Raw genomic sequence first — 24,216 nt, 5'->3', positions numbered from 1 at the left:
TTAAGTCCCTTCCAACCCGAGCTGTCCTGTGATTCTGATGGGCTACTTGGCATACCTGGTAGTTGTGTGGTTTTGCCCCTATCTTGGCTGTCATAAGCGAGATGCTTTGTTTCATATCTGCTTAGCAAAGCCCAGCTAAGCACCTCCTGCTTGGCCATAGCTTTTACTGCATCCAACTGAAATTATAGAGAGGGTTTTAGGGAAATAAACAGAAATTAAAACGTAATGCTGCACTTTTCTTGTGAAGAGAGGGCAGTAAACATACCAGATAAATCCTTGTATTTTTTTCATCTGGTATTCAGAAATTGTGCAGTGCTAAAATACCCAGACATTTTAAAGGCTGCGGTCCTTTATTGTTGCTAAAAACAAATGTATTTCTTGAATCTAAGTTAATGAAAGAAGTTAATAACCACCACACTGAAAAGCTTTGTGGTTAGACTCTGTACATACCTAAGTGAAACAGCAAAACTGAGTCGTTCTGAGAACTGGAATAAATTGATTTGAATGATCTTTTCTTTCCTAACTGCTATTTGGAGAATTCTGAGGACCAGGGATTGAGCATTTGAAGGTGTAAGTTAAGCTTTTGTATCATTATAATGTAGGCCAGTTGATAGTCAAATTTCTCAGGGTACACTCTGGCCATCCTGCTGCTGCCACTGCTGCATTTGCACATGTTTCACTGCTTGAGCAGTGGAGTGGGAGAGGATAGTGAGCAATCCAATAAAGCTTTAGCAGCCATTTTCAGATTTTACACCATGAAGATGTCTTTTTGTGGCACTGAGGTAAGGAATATTTTTTTATGTATGTTTTGCTTTCTTACGGCAGTTATTTTTCTATTGTAAGCTGACAGACATTATCTTCAAAGCACACATTTTTAAAATCATAAAATTATTTTGCCTCACCTCCCCCTAAAAGTCTTCTATAGATGCTCCATTCCATTTCCTTCAGCCTCCAGTAGCACCTCTGTATAATTATGTAATTTCCATCTTTCATTTTTTGTTGCTGTATAAAGCCCATTTTTAAGAGCAAATGAAAGCCATCTCCTCAGTGCACTGTGTAACTACCCAGTGGTCATCTGCAAGGAAATGCCATCTTCCAAATCTGTTGGAAATACTAGAAACACGAAAATACATATTTCCAGATCTATCTTTATATCGGTATATTTCCAACTCTATCTTTCCATGCTGTTTTGCATAGATGTTTTGGAGAAAATTGAAAGTGGAGCACTTGGAATCTTCTTGAGTCGTTAAGGGAGATTTTATTTTCTCCTTAATGATTCAGAAGCGTTGCGATGATGCTGGTAATAAAGTCACACTTTTCAATGGTGGAATTCCTTTCCTTGTAGCTGACTGGGCTGCAAGGATGACAAGGGCATTCAGGCTTACAGTGCTATGCACAGCCTCCAGGATGAAGCTGAACAGATGAGGCTCAATATATGAGACAAAGAGAGGTGGAAATGTCTGGAGCCTTTGCTAGGTGCCAACCTTACCTCCATCAGCGCTGCATTTGCCAGGGCAGCCAAGGCTGTGTCAGAGCTTCCCATGCACAGTTCCAGATACTTCAGGGCCTTCAGGGACTCGGTAGCTTTTTACTGTCTCCTGACCAACTCTCAGTTAAGGAATATTTCTTATGTTACTATTTCAGCTGCTTCTGAAATCTCTAGATCTGATTGGTTTTAGAACACAGCGCTAAGGAGCAATACAACATATTAATGTACCAAACCTTTTTTTTCTTTTTATTTGATTCTGTGTACTATGTGGTATCTCCATTTTGTTTAGTGCGTGTACTTTTTGTGCACAGGTTAAAAAACAAAACCGTTAATCTTTGTTATCCCAGTCCATGGCCCACTTGGCCAGTCAAAGTTAGGTTAACCAAAGGTAACTTGTCATAGAATGGAATCATAGAATCATGGAATGGCCATGGGATGAAAAGGCCCACAATGCTCATCCAGTTCCAACCCCCTGCTATGTGCAGGGTTATCAACCAGCAGACCAGGCTGCCCAGAGCCACATCCAGCCTGGCCTTGAATGCCTCCAGGGATGGGGCATCCACAGCCTCCTTGGGCAACCTGTTCCAGTGTCTCACCACCCTCTGTGTGAAAAACTTCCTCTGTATTAAGAACCTCCCCTGTCTCAGTTTGAAACCATTCCTCCTTGTCCTGTCACTATCCACCCATGTAAACAGATGTTGTCTTTCAGTACAAAGCGTTTTCTATGAGGAGTCTTCTTCCAGGCTCTGCCAAAGACATATTACGGTGCCCCTGATCTGTTTGTAGGGCTCTGGAAAAACAAGGAATATAATATTAGTCTTACCCATGTTATGAATGGAAGGTGAACTGTGGATAGAATGGGATCTGCTCCTTTAGGTTGATAATAATACATTGTTATTTGCTTTTAAAGAGTTCAAAAATAATTCAAAGTATAAAAACACGGGAATTGGAACATTTCTGATTAAGGTATGTATGCTACTTCTGGTTCACCTGAAAAGGCTAATATTAATTGGCATTTCCATTATACATTTTGTATATGAGAATGTGTATCCTGTTTTCATTGCATTTAAAATAGCTCAGCTCCTTTAGCAACAGCAGTGTGCTCATTAACCTTCACTGCTTTTTACAGTTTGGTTGCTGATATTGTGGTGTTCAACTCTGCTTTTAATATGGAATCATTTCTTACATCCATTGGAAAATTTATGAAGCTGATTCCTGACCACAGACCTAAGGATTTGGAAAAAATAATCAGACCGAAGTGCCAAGTTCTTTATTTTCCAGTCAGGTTTCCTGATGTGAGCAGGTCAGTACATTTTCCACGTCATAAATTGCCTCCAGTCTGTCAAAACTACCTATTTATGGTGAAGCTTTAACTAATCAGTTACAGCGTTGTTAAAGTAAAGAGCTGGAAGATAGGCACTCTCCCTTAGTAAGTATATTTCAGCAATCAGAGGCTGCTGGGGCAGCATAGAAACCCTCATCGCTGGGTGTGAATAATTTCCCACTTGTTTTAGTTTTTAAAAAGTTGACTGTGCCTCAACTCCATCTGTTTGTTTGTACAGGGGAGGTCAAGGAGGAGAAAGAAATTCTAGAGAACACTAACAGCGATAAGGCTGTAGTCGAGAAGCTATATTTCCCTTGGTATGTTGTAGTGGGATTTTATTCCTTCCCCCCTCCCCTACCTCTCTTTTTATTGCTTCCCAGGTAGGTGAAAAGCATTTCAGTAGCACGGAGCAGACTTGCAGATTTTGGCATTAGCTGCAGCTTGCAGTTGCTCTTCAGTCTTCCTCAGTTACTACGAAGGACGTTTTTTATTACCCTTGTTTCAGAGCCCATCCTGAAATTAGCAGCGGGTTATGTGGCTCAAAGGGAACATTCACCAGATCCCTTTCACTTTTGATTAAACCTGGCACAATTGTTTTTCCTATTATAAGGAACTTTCCTCCCACTGAACAGGAACTTTGCTTCGATGGGACCGATACTAAATAGAGATAGGTTTGATTCTGCAATTTGATTATACTCTTAAAAATGACTTGATGCTGGGTACGTGCTTTGTTGGAGTAAGGGTGGTAAGCAGCATCATGACTGCAAGAGTCTGTGTTCTGATCTGCTGACAGTTCTGGTCACATGAGATGTTTGTCCTGACCTGCTTGTACTTACAGCCACTTCAAAGACTGAGTGTATGTGTGTGGCAGTTCGGGGTAGAGAGATTTTTAGTATCAGGCCATGCATGCTATTGATGTTGCAGAGCAAGGTTTGCATTTCAGTCACTAGGCAAACATATTCTAAAGGACTGATGCAAATCCTTTAAAAATCCATGTCTAGCGTGAAGTCTTAAAGCTATGTGTTTGGCAAGCATGTTAAAATCCTCCAGTGCTGCTTGGGGTCTTGTCTCTCAGGGTGGCAGAAGAGATCATTACCTGTACCTCTCTGCAAACCTACTATTGCTTCTTAGAGACCATGCCTTTAAAGTGAGGCAATGCAGTGGATGTTTCACGTATTCAATCCTGAACCATTGTAAAAGTGCCTCGTGGTTTTTGATGTACCTGGGAAAGTCTTTTGGCAATCCTCTGCATAACTCTGAAATTCTTTAGGTTTTGACCTTCAACTGCAGCCCATATGGACTATTTCTTTACAGGATCATGCTTTCAATGATGGTGAATGCAACTGTGACAGTTTTTTGGTTTTGCTGTTTTTTCTTTGTTTTGTTTTGTTTTTGTTTTTTTTTTAATTTAGACTGAATTGCTATAATGACAGAATGGAGATTGAGGAGAAAAAGGTTAAGAAAAATTGTGGCCAAGCTAAAATTTATAAAGCAAGCTCTTAGCCCAGAGTGTTTTTCAAGTTATTTTCAAATGGTAATTTGCTTTATCCAAACCAAACTCATACAGTGTAAGTAAGTGATTATTTGCATGACTGACAATCATTTCAGTGCCTGCAGTCTTTTTAAAATGCATAATTTTGCTGAGATGTTGGGGAAATATTTAAAAATTCTGAAGGCAAAATAAGCAGGGGTGGTTTTTTCTCTTTACTCTGACCTCTTTTATTTCGCGTGTGAATGTCAAAGGGTGTGTGTGTCTCAAATGGAACCTTCATGTGGACAGAAGTGATCTAAGAAATCATCCTCACGCTTGTGCTAGTGATCGTGTAAAGATTATTTTAGATCAGCACCGAGATTGTAGGGTAAAATACAAGGAGATACATCTGACCTTTGATCAAAAAACTGTGTTAAAAGAGCATGTCAAACAAGTAAATCCTGTCATGTGTTTACCTGTTAATGTGATTACTGTGGATGATGGCTGTGCAAACTGACACAAGCAGTGCAGTGAATGATCACATCAGGACGAAGGAAAATGGCTAAGGAGAGATGTAGCATTACACATACACGTAATGTGTAATTAAATATTTCAGATGGGCATCTAATCACTGCTTTTCTCATACTTACAAGAAGTTAGCAATGCATTTTGTGAAGAGAATTATTTTATGATAAAGATTTGTCGTAGGGGCACCTCTTGTTGTTCCCTGAGCAAACACAGACAGTGGTCCTTATCTGGCATGAGAGGAGATGAAAAGATTTGAGGATTCAGCAGAGTAAGCAATGTGTGGAGCTAATCCTCCCATTTTCTGGCTCTGACAATGACTAGCTTCCATACTGGACCCTGTGGTACCACAGCTGTTCCATATGGATTCATCCTCCCTCATTTCAGATTTTGAATTCTCCTTTATATATGTTCTGATATACATTTATTATGTAGAAATATATATTACCAGACTTCTAAGCTTATAAACAAATAACATTCCAAGTTTATGTCACTTCGTAGTGCATAGGTATTGCAAGAGATGTACACCCATAGCTGATCTTACATGCCATATGTGCTGTGCATCAGGCCTTTTTTCTTCAACATCACAGTGAATTAAATATGTTGTAATTCACACTTACGTTGTCGTTTACTAAATTTCAATTTATTTTCTATTATAATGTAATAAAAAGGAATTTTTTTTTCCTATAGGATCGATAAAATCTATTTTGATATGATGTATTTTTATTTGTGCACACAGAAACTACAATCCGAGAGCAAAACTCCCTTTCTAATGATGTTGTCCTTGGCAGCTGCCTCTCATTCTGCCAGCAAGCCCTGCTGGAACACCTCTGCTGGTATTTTGAGTGCATTCTCTCGTTCTGTCTGCATCCATTCCATCCCTGGTAGTTGGCAAAGCTGGGTCAGGTTGAGTGCTCCATGCAATTCGTTCCAATGCAAATTGTAATACAGATTTTAGTTATTATCACTAGTCCCCTAATTGTGGTATATCTTTACCATCACCACGATGCGGTAGAAAAGGGAGATACTTTTATAAGCAAGAATGAATTAATGTTCCTAAGAGCTCAACACGCAGATTGGACTAAAGTGGGCTAATATAAAAGAAACATGAGGAGCACATGGGATGACAGCAGAAGATGGCAGTGGTTTCTTTTAAGTGGAACTTGTTAGCTGGTGTCTCATGCTGTCTGCATTACACATTTAGGAGCAGAATTAAACATTTTAGAATGTTGTTTCTTAATTTGCTTTTATAACATAGTACAGTTAACAGGATGTTTTCAACCATTTGTTTTTATATTTGTTAGTTGTAGTGTAAGAGAGACAGGATTTTGCGATTTTGAGAATGCTGTATGAACAGTCAAGGGAGCTTCTGACTAAACACAGGTTTCTAAATGGCACTGACAGTATCTCTTGTAAAGAAACATCGCTGTCATGTGGGGAGGAGCCTGTTTTGGGGAAAGAAAGTAATAATTCTTGTGACTTGCATTACTGGGATCAGGCTTGCAGGGCTGAACTTGAGACCTCTGTTTAGATAACTAGGAGTTTGATAACTAACTCACCTTTCTTCTGTAATTAACACCACACAGTAGCTTTGCAGTCATGGAAAATAGTAATGCCCACAACCAGGGGCAGACCTGAATGTCCAAACACAAATCTATGAACAGGAACTGGAGATGTGGCTGTGTGACATCAAGAGGTGCTTTGCAGTGGTACCCAAGTGAGCTCTCACTAACAGTCTTGTGTGTTGGAAGCAATATGCCTTAGAAATGCAGTTGTTGGCTAATTAGCTTTCCATGCAGAAGCATTTATTAGCTTAGGTGGAGTATGATGCTAATGATAGTGATTCTGGCTTTGAGGCTACCTGCTGCACTTAGAGGTGGCTTGGGCATCTCCATGGTGCTCTCTGGTAGTCATAGCCTCCCTGTCACCACAGTTTATGGGTAATTAGCATAATTAGATAACTCCAATAGCCTGCTCCTACCTTGGGGCTTGCTGCTGAAGAACTAGATGGTGGAAATTGCTCCACTGAATGGCTTTCCTCCTCACCTGCTTCAAGCAGAGTTTGAGGGCTGGCGTTGGCAGGCAGGAGGGATGCTCACAAGATCTGGGACATGACACCTATTGGGAGGGAAGCACAGTGTTGGCTTAGAAAGGCACAACGTGGAGGATTTTAGCTGAGAATTGGGTGAATGGGATGAAGGGAGGCTCGAGCATCCCCAGTCACTGGTGCTTCCTTCAGTACTCGCATTCTGTGCCTCCAGGGGATGATGCCAGAGTTCCTATTCTAGCCCTAGGGGGTATCCATTGCCCCAGAGCACCCCATTGCTTACAATTCAGGAGCCAAATAGATGAGTTGTCCCCACAGTTCTCCAGCGGCAGAGCAACTGTGCCCTCCTAAAGGAGAGCCTGGCTGGATGGTCTGCTGGGATGTATTTATTTTGCAAAACTTTCTAAAAAAACTCATTTCTTTTTATCTGTTCAGAGGCAGAAATAATTTTACTGACTCTCTTTTATCTGTCGGATAGGTATTCAACTCAATGCTGCCATAATAACCATTTAGTCCCACAATAGCTCATAAGGATACTTAAGCAGAATTCTCTGTGCAACCTAGTTTTTTATTATGTTGGGTACTGCTCATGTTGCATACAACACATTCCCATAAAACTTGCATTTTGTATTTACAGAGAAATTTCTCTGGAGAGTTAAGGTCTTGTAAAACATTCTTGTTCTACAGCATGAACGAATTATTATACTCTGGGGCATTAAAAGTGAAGTGTACTGAAGAAAAGAATTTTTTCATTAAAATGCAGTTTATATTGATAAAACAGATTACTAGCATTTGATGAAATGTGAAACTTGGATCTACCCGTATCACTAAATCGCCAGTAGGTTTATTTTGGCAAGAAGAATAGTATATAATGTATATCAGGACCAATCATTATACAGTACCTGTTAGGTTTCTATTAGATTAAATTGTCTTTCACTAAAGTACTTGGGGAAAAAGCAAAAAAAAAAGCCAACAAAAACCCACTATATCTGTATCTTGAAGTAGCAGAATGTGGTAACGGGGAATATTAGAAAATAAAAGCTGTCGTGTTATCAGTTTTGGCACAGTCATTTATCAATCAGTATTTTAAACATTGACAAGTGGTAATTTAATAGGGAATGACCCTGTTGGCAGGAAGTTCTAATGACAGATGATGCAAACTCATTTATCACTATGGGGCTGTGCTGGCTTCTTACCTTTCTCAGTATCACAGCTCATATTTTCCAAGTCTGGGATGTGAGAAGCCACAAAGGGCAAAACCTGTGGCACTGAGCCCGTAACCACTCCCATCTCGTCCCATTAACCCCTTAGCTGCAAATCTCACTGCAGCATAGCTGCCACGATCTGCAAGTCCCAATACAAATTTAATTGCTGTTTGACTCCTAAGTGGGATTTGCTGGACTGCTTGTAAGCAATTCCATCAAGTCAGGTTGTTGGAAGAGCTCAGGATTTTGGGTTGTGTCGCTTGGAATGCAAAGTTGAAGCACTCCTACTTCCTTTCAAAACTAAACCACATTCTAATAATTAATAGCACATTTCATTAGCAGGCATTAAAAATATTGCATGCGGTGCCCTATACTATGGGCAGCTATTATTATTATTATCATTACTACATTGAGAAGGAAATTGATGCATTCAGAGGTTTAATTGATTCGTGCATATTCATGTAGGAAGTCAGTGGTAGAGTCACGACTGGACTGGATTATTATGCACTTCCACGCATAATAATTGTGCTGCAACTTGTATGGAGAGCAGACTACCTTGCTGTGATGTGTGTGGGCATTTGAGGGATGTCATGGCAGAGGAAATGAAAATGACACCTTCATCAGATCAGATACGGATGGCATTTTTAATTCTTCTAGGAACAGTCCATCTGTAATGCAGTAATTCAGCTAAACTTAATGAGAGCAGAAAAAAAAATCATATATTTTTACTTTAATTTCCACAATATCAAAGGTTTTCAACTATTTGATACAATTTTAAGCTACCTATGTTAAAGCATAATAAATGGAAGCCCAGCTTTGCACTTTCTGCACTCTTCCTCAGATCTCCATATGTTTTTTCTCTTCCCTTTTCTCAGCATCATCTTCGTCCCTAACACTTGGGGTTAAATACCATCCCTATCCAGGATGCTGTCAGAGGTAGCACCACATTCTTTTAATAACACTTGGCAAAGTTTAAATATAATTAATTAAAATTGTCATGACAGACTTAAAATAAAGGTGTTCTTTTTCTTCTTCTCCTGTTAAAAGTGGGAGAAGGCTATCGAGGAGCGGTAGCATCCTACAAAGTGCTAAACAGCTTCATTTTCACTGCAGTCATTCAGAGATGAGGGCAGTGGGTGCTCTGTGCAATGGCAGACGTGGATGGGAAGAGGTGACAGAGTGGAAGGCTGACATTTCAGTGCTGTGGTGGCATCCCATTTAGTTCTGATCCATACAGAGGTTCTGATCTGTACAGACTTCAATCTTTCACCAGTGCAAAAAGTGGCTTTCATAGACATTCTGCCTCTATTGAATTTTCTTTTTCAAAATACTGCCCTTGAACATCTTAATAATGCTATAATTTTCATTAGGAGATTGAGAAATAATGCACAGAACTGGTGTGTATTTTGCTTTTTTCTTTTCTTTCACACTTACGGAATTCATATTGATCATGTTAGTTGCTACAGTGACAGAACCTTATTGTCAAAATAGGTGCATTTGTTCTTCTACCATAATAGAAAAGAAAGTAGACAGTGCTAAAAATTGCAGTAAAGATAAGGAATAGCTAAATAATATCGTTTTAGGGGATATTCATCTCTGAGAATACAAAATATTTTCAGAAATCGTTTTGAGGAGAATGAAGGAATCTCTGTTTGCAGCCATGGGGGAATAGCAGTACCTTTAGAATAAGCCCAACTTCATCTTGAATGCTGTATTATTTTGGAGAAGAAGGAAAAAAAATAGAAGAAAAGAAAAGGCAGATCTTTTTAAAGAGTGGAGGAATCGTAAGGAAGAACTGGTTGATAGCCTGGCAAATTGATACCAAATGTAAAACTAAAACTTTGAGTGGATCAAGTCTGCATTGAGGACTGTCGTGTGCTAGGTTGCAGACAGCCAATTCAAGTTACAATTCCAGTTAGAGATACTGGTAGATGGAAGTGACACTACTGCAGATAGCAAGATATGGGATAGGAATTTCAGAGAGTGATGGCAAAGAGATTAAAATTGCACCGTGGAATAAGTATGATCACAGCTTTGTGTCTGAAAAGGAAACTGGAAGCATGGAAACCTAGCTCTCCAGCCCGATGGAGATGACCTTTATGTAATGTGTAAGAACAATTTTATACAGATGTTTTATTTATATGTAACCAAATGGGATGAAGTTAAATGATTTTTAATTTTGCAAATCACAGATAATTTCTTTGTTGTGCAAGGAGTATTTTAATATGGTTAACATGGGGTGGGTTTTTTTTGGATTTTTTTTTTTATCTTTTTTTGCTTTCACATTTGCAACTAGGAATATTTAATATTTTATATTTTGGACATTCCCCCTGCTCAGCTGTGACTCCCAGATGAAATAATCCTCCTCTTTTTTCCCTTTAAATAATTCAAATAGCATACATTTAAAAATATGAAAATCACAACGTAAATGTACCAGAAGTGCTTTTAAGGTGGGAGGCTGTTCAGCTTTACTATTGAAAAGATGCATTTCTAAATAGTAATGAGGGCTCATCAGAGTTTTGGGTGTATGAGAGCAGCACGTAATAGGGATGCTTGCTGAAGAGCAACAAGAGATCCAAATCCAAGAATGCCTTCCCAGTTTCTTTTTGCCAAGTAAGTATTAGGAAAAAATCTTTGGATTGCACTGGCTTTTTCTTCAAGATGGGGCGTTTTGCGTGTTGAGAAATCTGAATTCACATCAAAGTGGTTCAAGCCTAAACAAGATATTTTTTGCATTCAGTGTTTGTTTTCTGAACCATGTCATAGGTGCTAAAAATAGCCAGGAAAGGAAAAAAATTAAAAATAAATCAGATTTTAATTGAATTGGCCAACCTGAGATTAATTTTAGAATAGTTTTGTCTGAGAGCTATGCAAGATTTCTTCGCGATGACTCTTGAGTAGTTCTCAGGTCAGCCTTGTAGAAAACTAAATAATTTGTCTGTCTTTAGCCTGCTTTATGAATATTTCCTTCTACTTTTTCTTTCCTGGGAATTGTGAGCAGACCAGGAGAACAGGTTCTCCACGTTTCGGTCAGGAGACTGATAGTGTGTAGTGTATCACTGACCTTCCAGAGCCTATGTCCTTCTGCTTGTCATCCATGGTCAAGCCCTAGTGATTAGCATGCATACTGGTAAGATTTTGGCCTTTTAAAACAGATTCTTACTAGTTCTGGTGGTGTCTAGAAGCCACAGATGCTAGGGCCAGTTCTACCCCAGTTGAAGGGCTCTGATTCATTTCCATGACTTTGCTTTGCACAAAGTTCTCCTTGATATCCTATAACCACACATCAGCCCCAAGCTGATGGTTCTAGCAGCTGTTAAATGGAAAAGCAGACAGCTCTTCTCTCTGCAGCTTATCACTCCGTGCTGAATTGTGGACTGGTGTCTACAAGTACACAGGTAAATACAGGATCTAAAGAGCATGCAGGTATGTAGAGCTCTTGCTATTAGTGAGCAGCAGTGTAACTGAGCTATACCAAACAGGGAGAGGAAAAAAAGCTTCTGTGATTCCCATGTAATCAAAGAGAGATTTTTGTAAAGACACGCTTTGTTGTCCCTACGTAAAACACCAAAAAATTGTATGTTGTTCTGGCTATCCGTGTTCAAGAGGGATTAATTTAAATTGTGAAGCAGGTACAGAGAATTACTGCTAGGATGATTGGGAGAATCTGTATTACGAGAACAGATTAAAAGAGTATGGTTCACTTGTCCTAGCAAAATAAAGGTTGAGAAGGGGATATACGTTAATCTTTATAAATTCAGTCAGAGGATAAATGCCATAGAAAAGGAGGAATTATTTAAGTTCAAACATAATCCTTACATCATCCACTAGGTAGAAATTGGTCATTATTACATGGCTCAGAGTGGAAATGAAAAAAAAGGACATGTAGGGCTGTTGTTTGTTTTGATTTTCCTTAGGGACATATAGTTTTGAATGTCAAAACACTTTGGAATTTTAAGGGTAATTTGATAAATTCATAGAATGATTGGTTAAAAAATGTAGGAGTAGTGCCAGACAATTTAGGAGTTTGCTATGATGATCTCCACAAAACGAGGCAGGTTGTGAGTTGGTCCCATACTGCCTTCAGTCTTGAGTCCAAAACTGTACCATGAAGGAGTTTGTGGACTTCCAGTGTGTAGAAGACTCAATGATGTGGAGCCTGTTCTCTCTCGGAGGATGCTGCAAACTGGTGAGGTATGAATGGTCAACAGCTGCGATGCTTGGAGGAGTACTGAGAGCAGTGTGCTTCAGCAGGAGCCATCTTAGGCACCGTGCGCTGAGTGTTGGGCCTTTGTGAGCATCCTTCTCAGTTTTGCCTCAGATTACTTTTTGTTATTGAAGACGTTTGAGTAAAATTCTTCTGTTAAGCTCACGAAACTCAAGAGTGACTTTGTTTTGCTGATGAGTCGCAGTGGTGTTTCTTTCATTTTCATCCCAATATACAGTAGTTTAATTGCCCCAATCTGAGCTTGAAGCAAATGAATCATAGAAAGAAGAAATTTTTATGCAGTAATTCTGAAATTTTATCTGTCCTTCATCAAACGTCAGCACAGGTCTTTTGGTTTCTGAGTTCATTTGTGTTATCTGCAATCTGGTCGTGAAGTGCTGATCTCGAATTATGTGACTATATATGGGAAAGAGAGGGTTTGCTCCTTGTAGGGTGCCTGAACTGTGTTCCTTTTGTTGCCAGTAGAAGGAAGGAGTATCTGTCAGGATTCCTGGTAAACAAGTTGAACAAAACCAGCAATACAACAATGGCAATAAATATATATATATTGCCCATTGCTACCTTGTATGATATCCATAAAGTTGCCAAGTAATTGTAGCATTCAAGCATCTTATTTTTGAAAGTAGCCGAGCTCTTCTCCATGGTACTCAACGCAGAGCTTGTTTATGCATCTATACGTTAGCAACTTATTATTCCATGAGCGTCACTTCATTTTGGCTAGCAATAAGTCCTGTTCACTCATTGTGCTGCAGAGGAATGTTTAAAGCTGAAATGTGCATTGGAGTCTGTTTGTTTGCAGCAGATGATTTGCCTAAGCTTTGATGCGCAGTCACTTTCTGACATTTGTGTATTTCAGCAGTGAACAATGTAAACTCATTTTCTGAGCACTTTGATTACTTGCACATAGCAGTGCCCATGGCATGTGACAGAGAAGAGCACTCTATCCACTAATCAGATAGATATGCTTCAAGCGTATTTACACAAAATAATGAAAACAGCTGTTAGATACCTTTAAACTTGAGTGTGTTTTGTTATTAATCTACTAGCCCGTACACATGACACTATAATTCTTCGCTCACTCAAGTTGCCTTTAATGACACAGTAATAAAACGGAGAGGGATGAAAGTAATGGAATTGTAGAATGTAATGCCTCAATTGTTCTACAGTGTCTTCCTTTTTGCCAAAATAAACCACAATTAGGTCCATATGGTGTTTTGAAGTTTTCAAGCAATGACCCTAATAAAAAGTAATGAATTTCTGACAAAAGAAAGCATGGTGCTCTTTTAAGCAGATATCTTCGCTATTGATCTAGTTATGATTGCAGACTGATATGCTAATAGAAGAAGAAAGGTTCAACGTGCCTGGTACAAGCACTTTCATTTGTGGTTTATTTTATTCTTATGAAATTCAGATTGAAAAGGTAGAAACATGTTGTAATCCATCAGTTATGACTCCCTTTTAAAAAGCCTACTATAAAGAAAACAAATGGATTTTTCTTGAGAAAAATGGAGTTTGGAAAGCATTAGGTAAGTTGAAATTTCAAAAGCACTTGTTAACTGGGAGACTGCCTTGCAGTGATGGAGAGCTTTGTGAGGATGTGAAACTTGGCTTGGGCACGTGATTGACCTCAGAGGTCCAAGCTCTTTGTTGCTTGTTTTTGTCTCTTTAAACCTTTTCCTGGGGTGACACTTCTCTTCATTTAGAGAACCTGATTGTCTGCTGAGCAATTGTTAGGTGAGCGCAGATACTCAATTGCAATGACTGGGGGGTGGGGGGGTCTTGCTATAAATACCTATGGGCAACCATGAAAAAAGCGTGATGGGTCCATTTTGTGCCAATGGAGCAATGATGTCTGAAGTACAGCTAATCCCATCTTAGTGAAATGGAGAAAGCCTGCTCTGGAAACAGATACCAGGGGAAGGAGAAAACGCATGGTTGGTTTGATAACTTTAACTGATAATATTTGTTGAATGAATGTTCATTCCACATATGCACAGTCCTAAATGACTGAATTGTAAAGCATCTGCTGGATAATGTATATTATTGGCATTATTTTACCCTGAGCAGTGTACTTCATGTTGCAACATGAGGCTATTCTGAGCGTCCTTTGAATAAAATCTACCTTGTCTACCTTTGATTGCCACTCAAAATTATCTCTGAGTGGCTCTTTCATGGGTAAATTAAGAATCTGTTTATCTAATGGGCTAATTTCTTTATTGCTTGTTCCCAGACTATTGAGCTGCTTCTCAGACCTCCCGCTCTAGTCTGTGCTTCTCCCCCTTTGGAAAATAATGTAATTTTTGCCTCAATAATCCTTATCATTCTTCATTTATGGTTCAAGATACAGAAGCACTGATAACTTACTTTAGTTTGCTACCTGCTACATTGGTAATTTTACCATGCCCGTATCTGTTACACATTTGTGCGTGGTTACTTTATTCATCTTAATGGAAAAGAGCCTTGTTCATGGGTAAAACTTTATCCTCTATAATGTATCCTACTTGTAAGGAAGGTAAATGAATTTCTATCTGTTCTACTGCTTTTCTTTGTGGAAATAGGTACTCTTTTCTGATTTCTCACCTTCCTGTACTTGACACTTCAGTGGAATTTGTGAGATTGGTTTGGTTTGTTGCAGTCACATTTAATAGCAGGAGACTTGGGCTTAGAAACTGAGGTTTGCCTTCTGGAAGAGGGAGTGGACTGCAGGAGAAACAAATCTCACTTGAGATCATAAGCTTGGGAGGGTTTTTGGTGTTTGGAATTTTAATAAGAGGAACATAAAAGTGAAAAATCCCTGCCTTACTTCCTGTAATTTAAATAGGTTTGAATTGATGTTTCTTGCTACAATTTTCAGTTAAAAGACGTAAGACGTAGAATTACATGTGAATTCAGTCTAGTTTTAAACTACATAAAAATTCCAACAAGCATAGGTAGTCTAGGAGGTCAGCGTGTTTAAAATAAGCTGGTTTCTTTATCCCGTGGTACATCAGAGGGTTTGGGTTTCTCACCCTGACAAGCAGTTCTCCAGGAAGATAGTGCAAGGCAGTGGGTTGTGCCTTGGCCCCTCGTTTGCAACTCACACTCTTGTGCTTGCATTCAGTTCCCCTCCCCTCCTATATCACAAATAACAAAAACATTGACATATTTTTAATACTGACAAAGGGGTCTTAAAGTTTGGAAGAGGCATAGGGGCCTTCAAATACTTAAGTCCTGTAGCCCGTGAATTTATTCAGTGAAGTATGAGCACCTAATTCTGCAAAAATGTACTCCCTTGAGTTCTTCGAATACCATCTGGAGACTTTAGAAATTCTGGCTTATTTTTCTTACAGCTCTATAGAAATTGTTTGAGGTTGCTTAGTACTTCAGAGTTCTCAGTATACCTGCAAAGGCTGATACAAGCTTAACCTTCATACCTTTTGAACCTGAAGTCTTAACTGTTGGTGTTAGCACAGGTGCGGGATGTTGGTCTGGAAGTGTGAACCCACTGGCCAAAATTGATTGTGTCTTTCATTCGTTTCTTGAAGGTACTCCAAATGCTCTTATTTCCATATTACAAGTGCTAATGTCATCTTTCACCTGCCTTGTGATAGCACCTGAGGAGCATCCCATGTGTACATGTGCAGGACTACATCCTTAGCAAGCAGTTTTACTTCTAGAGCGTGTTCTTCTGCTGGATTACAGCAGTGTAGATTGCATGCAAAATCAAGTCTTGACAAAAGAAACACCTTTCATAATCATTCATGCAAAACCCCGAAGTTGTCTTATTTTTGATCAGCTGATGCATGTATTCTTAAGCACTCGTCATGACTTTTTTTCTTCCTTTCGTTTCACTACAGTCAGCCTCCCTTAACAGCAGCATTCACTGTTGTGTAATGATCAGAGTTGGTAATTCTTAGCAGTAGATGGAGGGGACAAGTTTAAGAAAACATTTATTGTGCTGTGTTTTGGAAACATAAGCTAGTTGTAGAGGTTAGGTTGAAAATAGCAGGAACTAGTACGGCAGCATTTTAGTAAATTGGGATATAAACAAACATCTGTTGCAGGAATGTAGAAATGACATCATAAAGAATGTGTGCAAAAAACTTAATTGAAAAAGAATGATGCAGAATTGCAGCATGACTTTAAGTCTAAATTGATTTCTGCTTTCAGAGTGAAAGTGGGATTTTTGTGCAACATTCCAATGCTATAAAGTATTTAAAATGTAATGTCCTATTAATGTACCTAAAATGTAGGCTGCGGGTCACCCAATAAGAATAGTAGTTACAGTAATACAGTATATGGAATATGCAATTATCTTGACAATAGTTTTATTTTTTCAACAATTTTGTCATAAAAGAGCAGTAAGATACAATGAATTTGATTCATTTTGTGTGTGTGAATCATTTAATAGGCCATTACATCTACTATATTAGACTCCATTCTCCTTTCAGAGCTTTTCATTATAAGGCTGTCTTTAATGGAAAGAAGTTTAACCTTCCCTCCCAGATAGATTGAACCCCATAACAGTGTAAACATTCTCATTATAAAATAAAATCCCCTTCCCCAAGGGCAGCACTATAATTATGTTGCCGAGTGTTGTACAAATGTTTCTCTTAAAAAATGTTGTCTCGTTCTTGTCCTCAAGTTTTTATCATTTTCATTTATGAAGAGAATCAATAGTACTTTTAAATTGTAATTTAATAAAATAAGTGTGATCTGATTATTTTTTAATTTTTTTGAAGTTATTTTAATCAAGTTTGAGAAGAAGTCATCAGTAAAATTGCTGTTGATTTATAAATAGGATAATTAGAGGCTTTCCTCCTAAGTACTGCTCACTGGCATTGTGGCTGCTTTTATTGCCTAGTCAAACCTCTTCATTCAATTTTAAAATTGCCTTTTGAATGAACTGCTCTATGAGTTTGCCAAATAGTGTCACTATTAATACCTTACCTCCTCTATTTCATTGTCCGGTCCGTAAACGCGCAGTAAATGGTTTGATAAGGAGGTCAATGAGGTTGTGCTAGTTTCAAAGTGAATTACAGCCCAACGTTTCAGTGAGGTCAGGGCACGGTGCTGCACAGCCCTGAGAGCTCCCGTGTGCCATTTCTGCTGGCAGGGCAGGCATCTCGCTCAGCTCTGTGGAAGGAACAGCTCAAAAAGCACACCTTGGCTCGTTCCCTTCACGACAGAATGCAGTTCTGTGGTTTGTCCCTTGGCTCAGCAGCGGGCACACGCCATGTACTGCGTGATGATGGGCTGCACGGGGGATGCTGGCAGGCAGGGGGAGAGTTTGCTGTAAGCCCTAAAGCATCTCCCCCAGCTCGGTGGGCGCCGTGCCCCGCCAGGTGCCGGATGGCGATGTATTCCTCTGTGTCTCTGCATCCAGGCACTGCTTCCCTGAGTGAACCCGGCGGAAATAGAAACGTAAGAGGCAAAAGTAAGAAACTTTGTGCTTGTTGAGTCTAAAAGAAAGTCTGTTTGTGTGTGTCTCTCCCTTTGTAACAGAAGGAATGTTTCTTATGTTTCTGTCTTCAGACAGTTGGCACACATTTCATCTCAGCAGCTGCTTTCTCTTAAAGTGCAGTAGAGTGTAGGACTGTAGTGACACTAGCATTAATACTTCACATTCTGCTATCATATGCTGTCACTGTGAAATATGGATCTAGGTTACATGTGTTTGCAGACTTTGTACTACTGAATTATGAAAGCTGACTCCGTCGGAGGATTGTGTTGTATTCAGAGACTGTGAACTGAACAATAAATGAATGCAGTAAGAGACTTGCAGGAACACGCAGCATCCTCCTTTTTGGCCTAATTGAGCTTATAGCTTTAAAAGGTAGGATTGCTAACTCCATTGTTGACTTTGCTAAATATATTTAGCAGGCACCTAAATATTTCTCTTGCGGGCATCTTGTAGTTGCTGTCCTCAGTGTTGTTTAAATGTTCTTTTTAAATCCCATTCTTCTGAGTGGTAGGAATTACTGTGGAGGAATAGAATGTATTGCGAAGAGTAGAACTACTGCAGGGTGGCAAAAAGCATAAAAAAGAAGATAAGTTATCAGGAACAACTGGTTGTGTTGTTATCAATCATTAGCGTGCAGCCAGGAATTCTGCCCTTACCACGTGTATTCTAATGTGTGGTGTAATGAAAGAATTGCTACGGGTGTTGTGAAAGAAGTGTTTGGTCTTACTGAACTTGTCTGGGTTTCAGCTACTTACCTACTGTGTGTTTTCGTGCTCAGCAAAAGAGGGGTTTGTATCATATACATATTTAATTTCATGTGAAGTGGTTGCTGTCATGACTTTTCCCGTGTTAATTTTGATGTTTCTTTGTACACGATGCTTAGGTGGAACGGTGGGATTCTATCTTCTTGTGCATCGGGACTTCCCATGACAGCTTTCTTGGTTGTCATCTCATGCCCTGCCTTCTTTTAAATGGCATCCAGGTGCACTTTGAGTTTAAATATGCTCATTAAGAATTGACGTAGACTAGAAGCCGCTCACTTCTAATTTTGTACTCTAATAGTGCATTCTTTGGTTGATTGTAGAGAGGTGAAATACATTAAAAAAATGTTAGCTGCCAAATTTAACCTATTAATGAGTCATTCTGGAGGTAGTATTTGTATGCTCTCCTAGAGCCTTAGCTATAATAAATCAGTGCAGTGCTATGCAGGCACTCACCCATTTTCTGTTCTACGAGAAGCTTCAGCTTCAGTCCTCTCTTCTTTGCCTGTGTTCTCATAAGCAGCAAGCTCTTTGTAAAGAAACTTCACTACAGTGAGATTCAGGTTTTTGTAGTCGTTAATACGGGGAAAATAAAATACTGATGCATTGCAAATTTTCATTCACCTGCATCTCTTCTGTCAAAGTGAAGATAATTTTCTTGACCAATCTGTGGTCTTTGTTGACCGAAAGAATGAAGGCAATATGTTAATGCTCTCATTAACAGAGCCATTTCGTAGTTCATTGCTTTTATTAATCTTTGTGAAATATTGAAAATATTTGTCAAAGTGTTTCAGTGATACCTGACAGCAGAAACACCAGTAGAGTCAAGCTGAACATTGTTCTTCTGAAGCTTTTTGGAATCTCTTCAGATGCATAGAACCGGGTATGAAGTACACACTTTAAATTTATGGAAAAATAATCAAGGGGTGGAGTGGAGTATTGCTGTGGTTAGAAAGTAGAATTAATGTACTCTGTATCTAATTGATGTGATTTAATAGTTAATTTGCATTGCTTTTAGAATACTATTCATAACAGCACATACTGGCAAATCAAAATGAAGCTGGTGTCACTTGTCAGCATGCAAGAAAAATACCTTTACGCTTGAGTTGCATCACGTGTTGGAGATTTTTGGTGGAGAGATGTTCCTCATGATTATATATTTGGTTGGAGAAGCCATAAAAGCTCTATTACTCTCTGTGACATTTCCCTTCCTGTCCCTCTCAGGGCAGCAGATGTCCCACGTGTAACCAGGTGCTGGTCTTCATGAAGCCTTGCAGTCTCTCAGAGACACAGAAAACAAAGTTCTCAAGCCCCAAAGGACTAAAATATGAAACCACATTTTCAAATAGGGTAAAAATGTCTGTCAGTGGCTGATTTGATGTGAAAGATTGAACAGCGGTCTTTTACACGTGCATGCCCAAGCCCATATTTCTGGAGCTTGCAGGAACCCAGTGTGCTCAATTCCTTTATCTGTCAATAATTAAATCTTAATATCTCCATATCTTAATATCTTAATACCTCCAGCAGAGCTTGCTTCTGGAGCAGTCTGAGCCAACGATTGAATTTCTGAGATACCCTTAGAGTCTGTTGGGCCCTTTTTGCTAATTAGGGTCTCCCTGTTATTTGGTTATATGGAGCAGGTCCCAAACAACCTCTGGTGTTTGGGCTTTTTCTGAGCTTATTCAAAACAATGGAGCCATGCTGTCCAAAGCAGTGCCAAAGCCAATTCTGTTTATCTGGGCAGGTTTATTGGCCGGACATCCCATCATACCTACCTTTCAATTAGGTGATGTTCCAATCAGCATTCCCACACATTAATGACCAATGCTCTCACTTCAAGTTGTAACTGTATTTAATCTTCAAATAAAGGTTTATGTCTGGGGAATGCTGTGTCCAGCAAGGATTTCTTTTTACTTTTAACAATGGCAGTAGTGATGCCCTCTCCAGCACAGTGTCATAAAATAATAATAATAATAAATGGAGTGTATTCAAGTGCTTTAACTCTGACATGGATTCTTTAGTTCTGTAAAGTAAGCATCAGACTCTGATAGCACGTCCATTTCATTGGCTTGGATGATGGTAGCAGCAGTATCCCCTGCTGAAGCTAAGCAAGAGAGTTGGTGCCTAATTTTGGAATTTCCTGAGCTGGGTAGCACCTATGGTGTAAATCTTGCAACCAAAGAAAAGGCCTAATATTGAGCTTAAGGCACAGGTTTTTTTCCTGCTCATTTGTTATGCAGCTAAGATAACTTTTTTTTTTTCCCAAAAAAGTTATGATTTTAATATTTCCTGTAACTGAGTCCTGCACAAAAAGCAAAGAGATCAGTGCTTCTCAATGGCTTGTGTGATCAGCCAGGCCTAATGGCCTGTGCATGAAACCTTCAGCTGCCTTCCAGTGCTGCACTTGTGTGGAAGTCAGCTGGAGTAATTTGCATCACTGAGAGTCCCTTCTCTGCCTCCAGCCCTGTTGGTTGGATCGAGGGGTATCCGTCGCCTTGAAAACTGCAGATTTCTTTCTGGATTTTTGCAGTACTGTGTATCAGTGTCTTCAGCATCACAGGACTAATCAAGGACATGGTGTTTTTTTTTTTTTTTTTTTTCCCCAGTTAATTTCAAAGAAAATCTTGTGAATGGCAGGCATGCAGCGTGGTTGCAGAAGTAATGCTGAAACTTAGCTTCGGTGAATGGCAAGTAGGACAGGCGGGTAATTAAATGGTTGATAAGAGTCAGAGTGGTTTAGATGCATTTAAATACAGTTTAAGTCATAAAATGCAGGAGGTCAGAAACTCAAGAAACCTAGTCATTGGAATCACTATTAAATAGTAGGTAAATGGGGATCTTCTTTCAAGGCACTCAGTCATAACTTACAGGAGGATTATATCTCAGGCACAAAAGAGGACTTGAGAATGTGTGCTTAAAAAAAATCATTTATTTTTACACAAGGTTTTCGTTTCTGGTGCCCTGTGATACATAATAGAAACTTTTACAGCGTTTTCTGGCTTTTGACAGTACTCATTTCTTCATATTTCTTTTTCTGCTTTTTGTGATCTTAAAGATTGTAACGTGTTTAGACTGTTCTCCCCCAAACACACACACAAAAGACCAGAGCGTGTAAAAGCATAATTTATTTTCTTCTTTTGCACTATGCTGTAAAGGGTAATCGAGACAAAGGCACAGAAACCTTTCGTCTGACTTGCTCTTGTTTAGTAGCTGGCGAGGATCAGCATTGGTTAATAAAGTAAAAACAACGAAAACCCCACCCAAAGAGCAGTTTTGCACTCAGATGCTCAGTTTTTACATTCTTTTTCCTTGTGATGATGTGATCATTTCACTCCAGTTCTCCAGTCGCCATGCAGTCTCCTAGGACAGACAAGACCTGAATTTCTAATGTGAAGAAGCATGATGCAAACATGCTATACATTATAGAAAAGGGGAAGAATCCCTTGGTTGATTTTTGATTTGTTTTGCATGCACCTTTAACTTTTAAAATACAACTTTGACCATTTACAAATTGGAGTTTTAAATATAAGCTGTGTAGAAGTGTTTGGGATGTGCTTTTAGATACCTACTTGTTTTCCTATATAGCATTTCAGTTTCTGTTCCTAAATGAGATAATGCTCTATTTCTTTTCATTTTCTTCTGCTCTGTTGTGTGATTTACCTCTGGAGCTGCACTTGGAGGTGAAATCCCACTCCGTTCTTGTACTGAAATGGTGCCTGAGTTTTTAAATATGCATATAACCTTCTATCTGCTTCATCCCAGGAAGACTATTTCATAGCTAAGTACATGAAAACTGGTTAACGAGAATTTCAGTTGATATTATTCATAGAGTGATCAAGAATAATGGCTCATTTAGAGTGTGCTCGATTTAAGAAAAATACAAATAGTGAATATGGGAAGAACAGCTAAAGAGAAACATCTTCTTGGATAACTCAGTGGTAAGATTGTTCTTCAGTGGTACAGGTTTGAAAAAAGAAGCTTCCATGTCTTCAGAGGGATTAAGTTTCAGTATGTGGTGGCAGTGCTATTGTTTTAGTGCAGTCGGTTACAACAAATTCATCCTGCGATGATGGTTGATACAGAGCATCACTTTCTGTCTCTAACAGAAAATAAGCTGCCTCTGATGCTTCAGCAGCTCTTTGAACTCTGTTGGCATATTTTGTACCTGCAGGTTTAATTTCAGACCCTAGGATGAGCTGGAGGTGTCTCTGGTTTCTCTGGCAGCACTGCAGCTAACTTGCATGTTCAGTCGAGTACACATCTCAGCTTCCATGGTGCCCTGCTTTCATATCCTCAAGTACACAGCCACGGTTTTGTTCACTCTGCTCCCACAAGAGCAGGTAGAGCAGAGGCACAAACTCAATGCCCTAAGGGCCTACAGAGCCAAAATTCATCCCTGGCTCCCAGCTACGCTGGCTGCTGTCCCATCTGTGTTTGCTGCTCTTCTTTGGAAATGTATGTGCTTTCCTCTTTGAAAGCAAAGAAGGAAATGATGGAAAGCAGCCACGGGTGACATAGTGAAGAGCAGTTGGAGGTGGAGCAGGCTATAGCAATCATTTGGCTCTTTCTAGTTCCTGTTGCAGACTGTCACCATGTCTGCAGAAAGCGGTTCTTTCTCAAGAGTCCAGTTAAGGGATGAAGGCAATTGGGGTTCTTTTTAGCCAGAAACCACCTACTAAAATGTCATTGTAGAACCTGTGCCAGATGAATTGTATGGTGCCTCGTTAAGTCCGTTAAGACACCTCAGTGAGTCAGTCCTGCTCACTACAGAGTGCTAATGGGTGCCTGTATTCTGAGGTGAGCAGTGCACATGCCACACAAGTTTATGAAGTCAGTGATTGCAAACATAGCTCCTGTCCATTTTCCTTGTTAAAATTGCTAAAATATTTAAAATCATTTTCAACTATTTTGTGTTCATTAGGAGGCCGATACAGTCAAGCCAGAATGTTAAAAGCAGCTTTACTGAATTCAGCTGAATTTCCAACTCTAATGTTTTGTGGTGAATGTAGCAATGCCAGAAACATAAAGTACTCGAGGTAAAAATGTTCTATTAATACCTCGTCTTAATCTCATAAACTGTTCTGGACATAAGCTTCAAAGTAAAAGAGAAAAAAAAGTGAATCACTTTTGTGAGAAATACTTTAAACAACCTGTTTTTACAGTTTTGTAACGTGTGTGTGATATTTGATGAAAGTTTCCTCGATTATAAAAAAAAAAAAAACCTGCATGGAGAGAGGGAATGCTGTCTTGTTTTTATACTCAGGTATCACTGTATGATGTTAGATGAACGCGGCCCTTCTGCACAAAACTTGTTTTAAAACTGCTTTGGTTCCTTCTGAGAATATGAGTCAAAGGGAAAGCTATGCTGCTTCCCAAACTCCCAAGCACATCTCAAATAAGCTGTAAAATTAAATGTTACATATTCCAATATGATTATTTTCTTGGCTGAGGAAATCAGCTGCTTAAGGCCAGGAGCAGAGATGCCCTAAGTGGAGCTGCGTGAGCCGAAGGAATTCAGATTTGTTCCTTCAAGGAGCAACAGATTATTGGCTTTACTGCAGGGAAATGGAAGCAGCAGCCACCCCCACGAGCCAGCAGCTGGGGAAGAAGGTGAGAAGTGGCTGCAGAAATGGGCACCAACAGGAGCTTCAGCAGCATTGGGTGAGTGCAGAGCGTGGCTGCAGGGAAACCCTCGTGTTGGCTGCAAGTTGAAAAATCCGAAT

The 24,216-nt window shown here is 39.4% G+C and overlaps 1 protein-coding gene across 9 annotated transcripts in view; it reads left to right on the top strand.

Annotated features, from left to right (window-relative positions):
* GTDC1 (glycosyltransferase like domain containing 1) overlaps positions 1–24,216 on the top strand; it is a 163,679-nt gene that overhangs the window by 81,078 nt on the left and 58,385 nt on the right. For all 9 annotated transcript variants that reach the window (XM_042827208.1, XM_042827212.1, XM_042827211.1 and 6 more), the window contains one exon: positions 2,619–2,792. In XM_042827208.1, coding sequence (XP_042683142.1) covers positions 2,619–2,792 — 174 coding nt within the window. The remainder of the gene's footprint in view (positions 1–2,618; positions 2,793–24,216) is intronic.

The sequence above is a fragment of the Centrocercus urophasianus genome, unplaced genomic scaffold, assembly GCF_019232065.1.
Source record: "Centrocercus urophasianus isolate 14NV4802_14NV808 unplaced genomic scaffold, USGS_Curo_1.0 seq_28, whole genome shotgun sequence".
In the NCBI taxonomy this organism is placed as follows: domain Eukaryota; kingdom Metazoa; phylum Chordata; class Aves; order Galliformes; family Phasianidae; genus Centrocercus; species Centrocercus urophasianus.
This window is presented reverse-complemented; position numbering and strand designations above follow the sequence as displayed.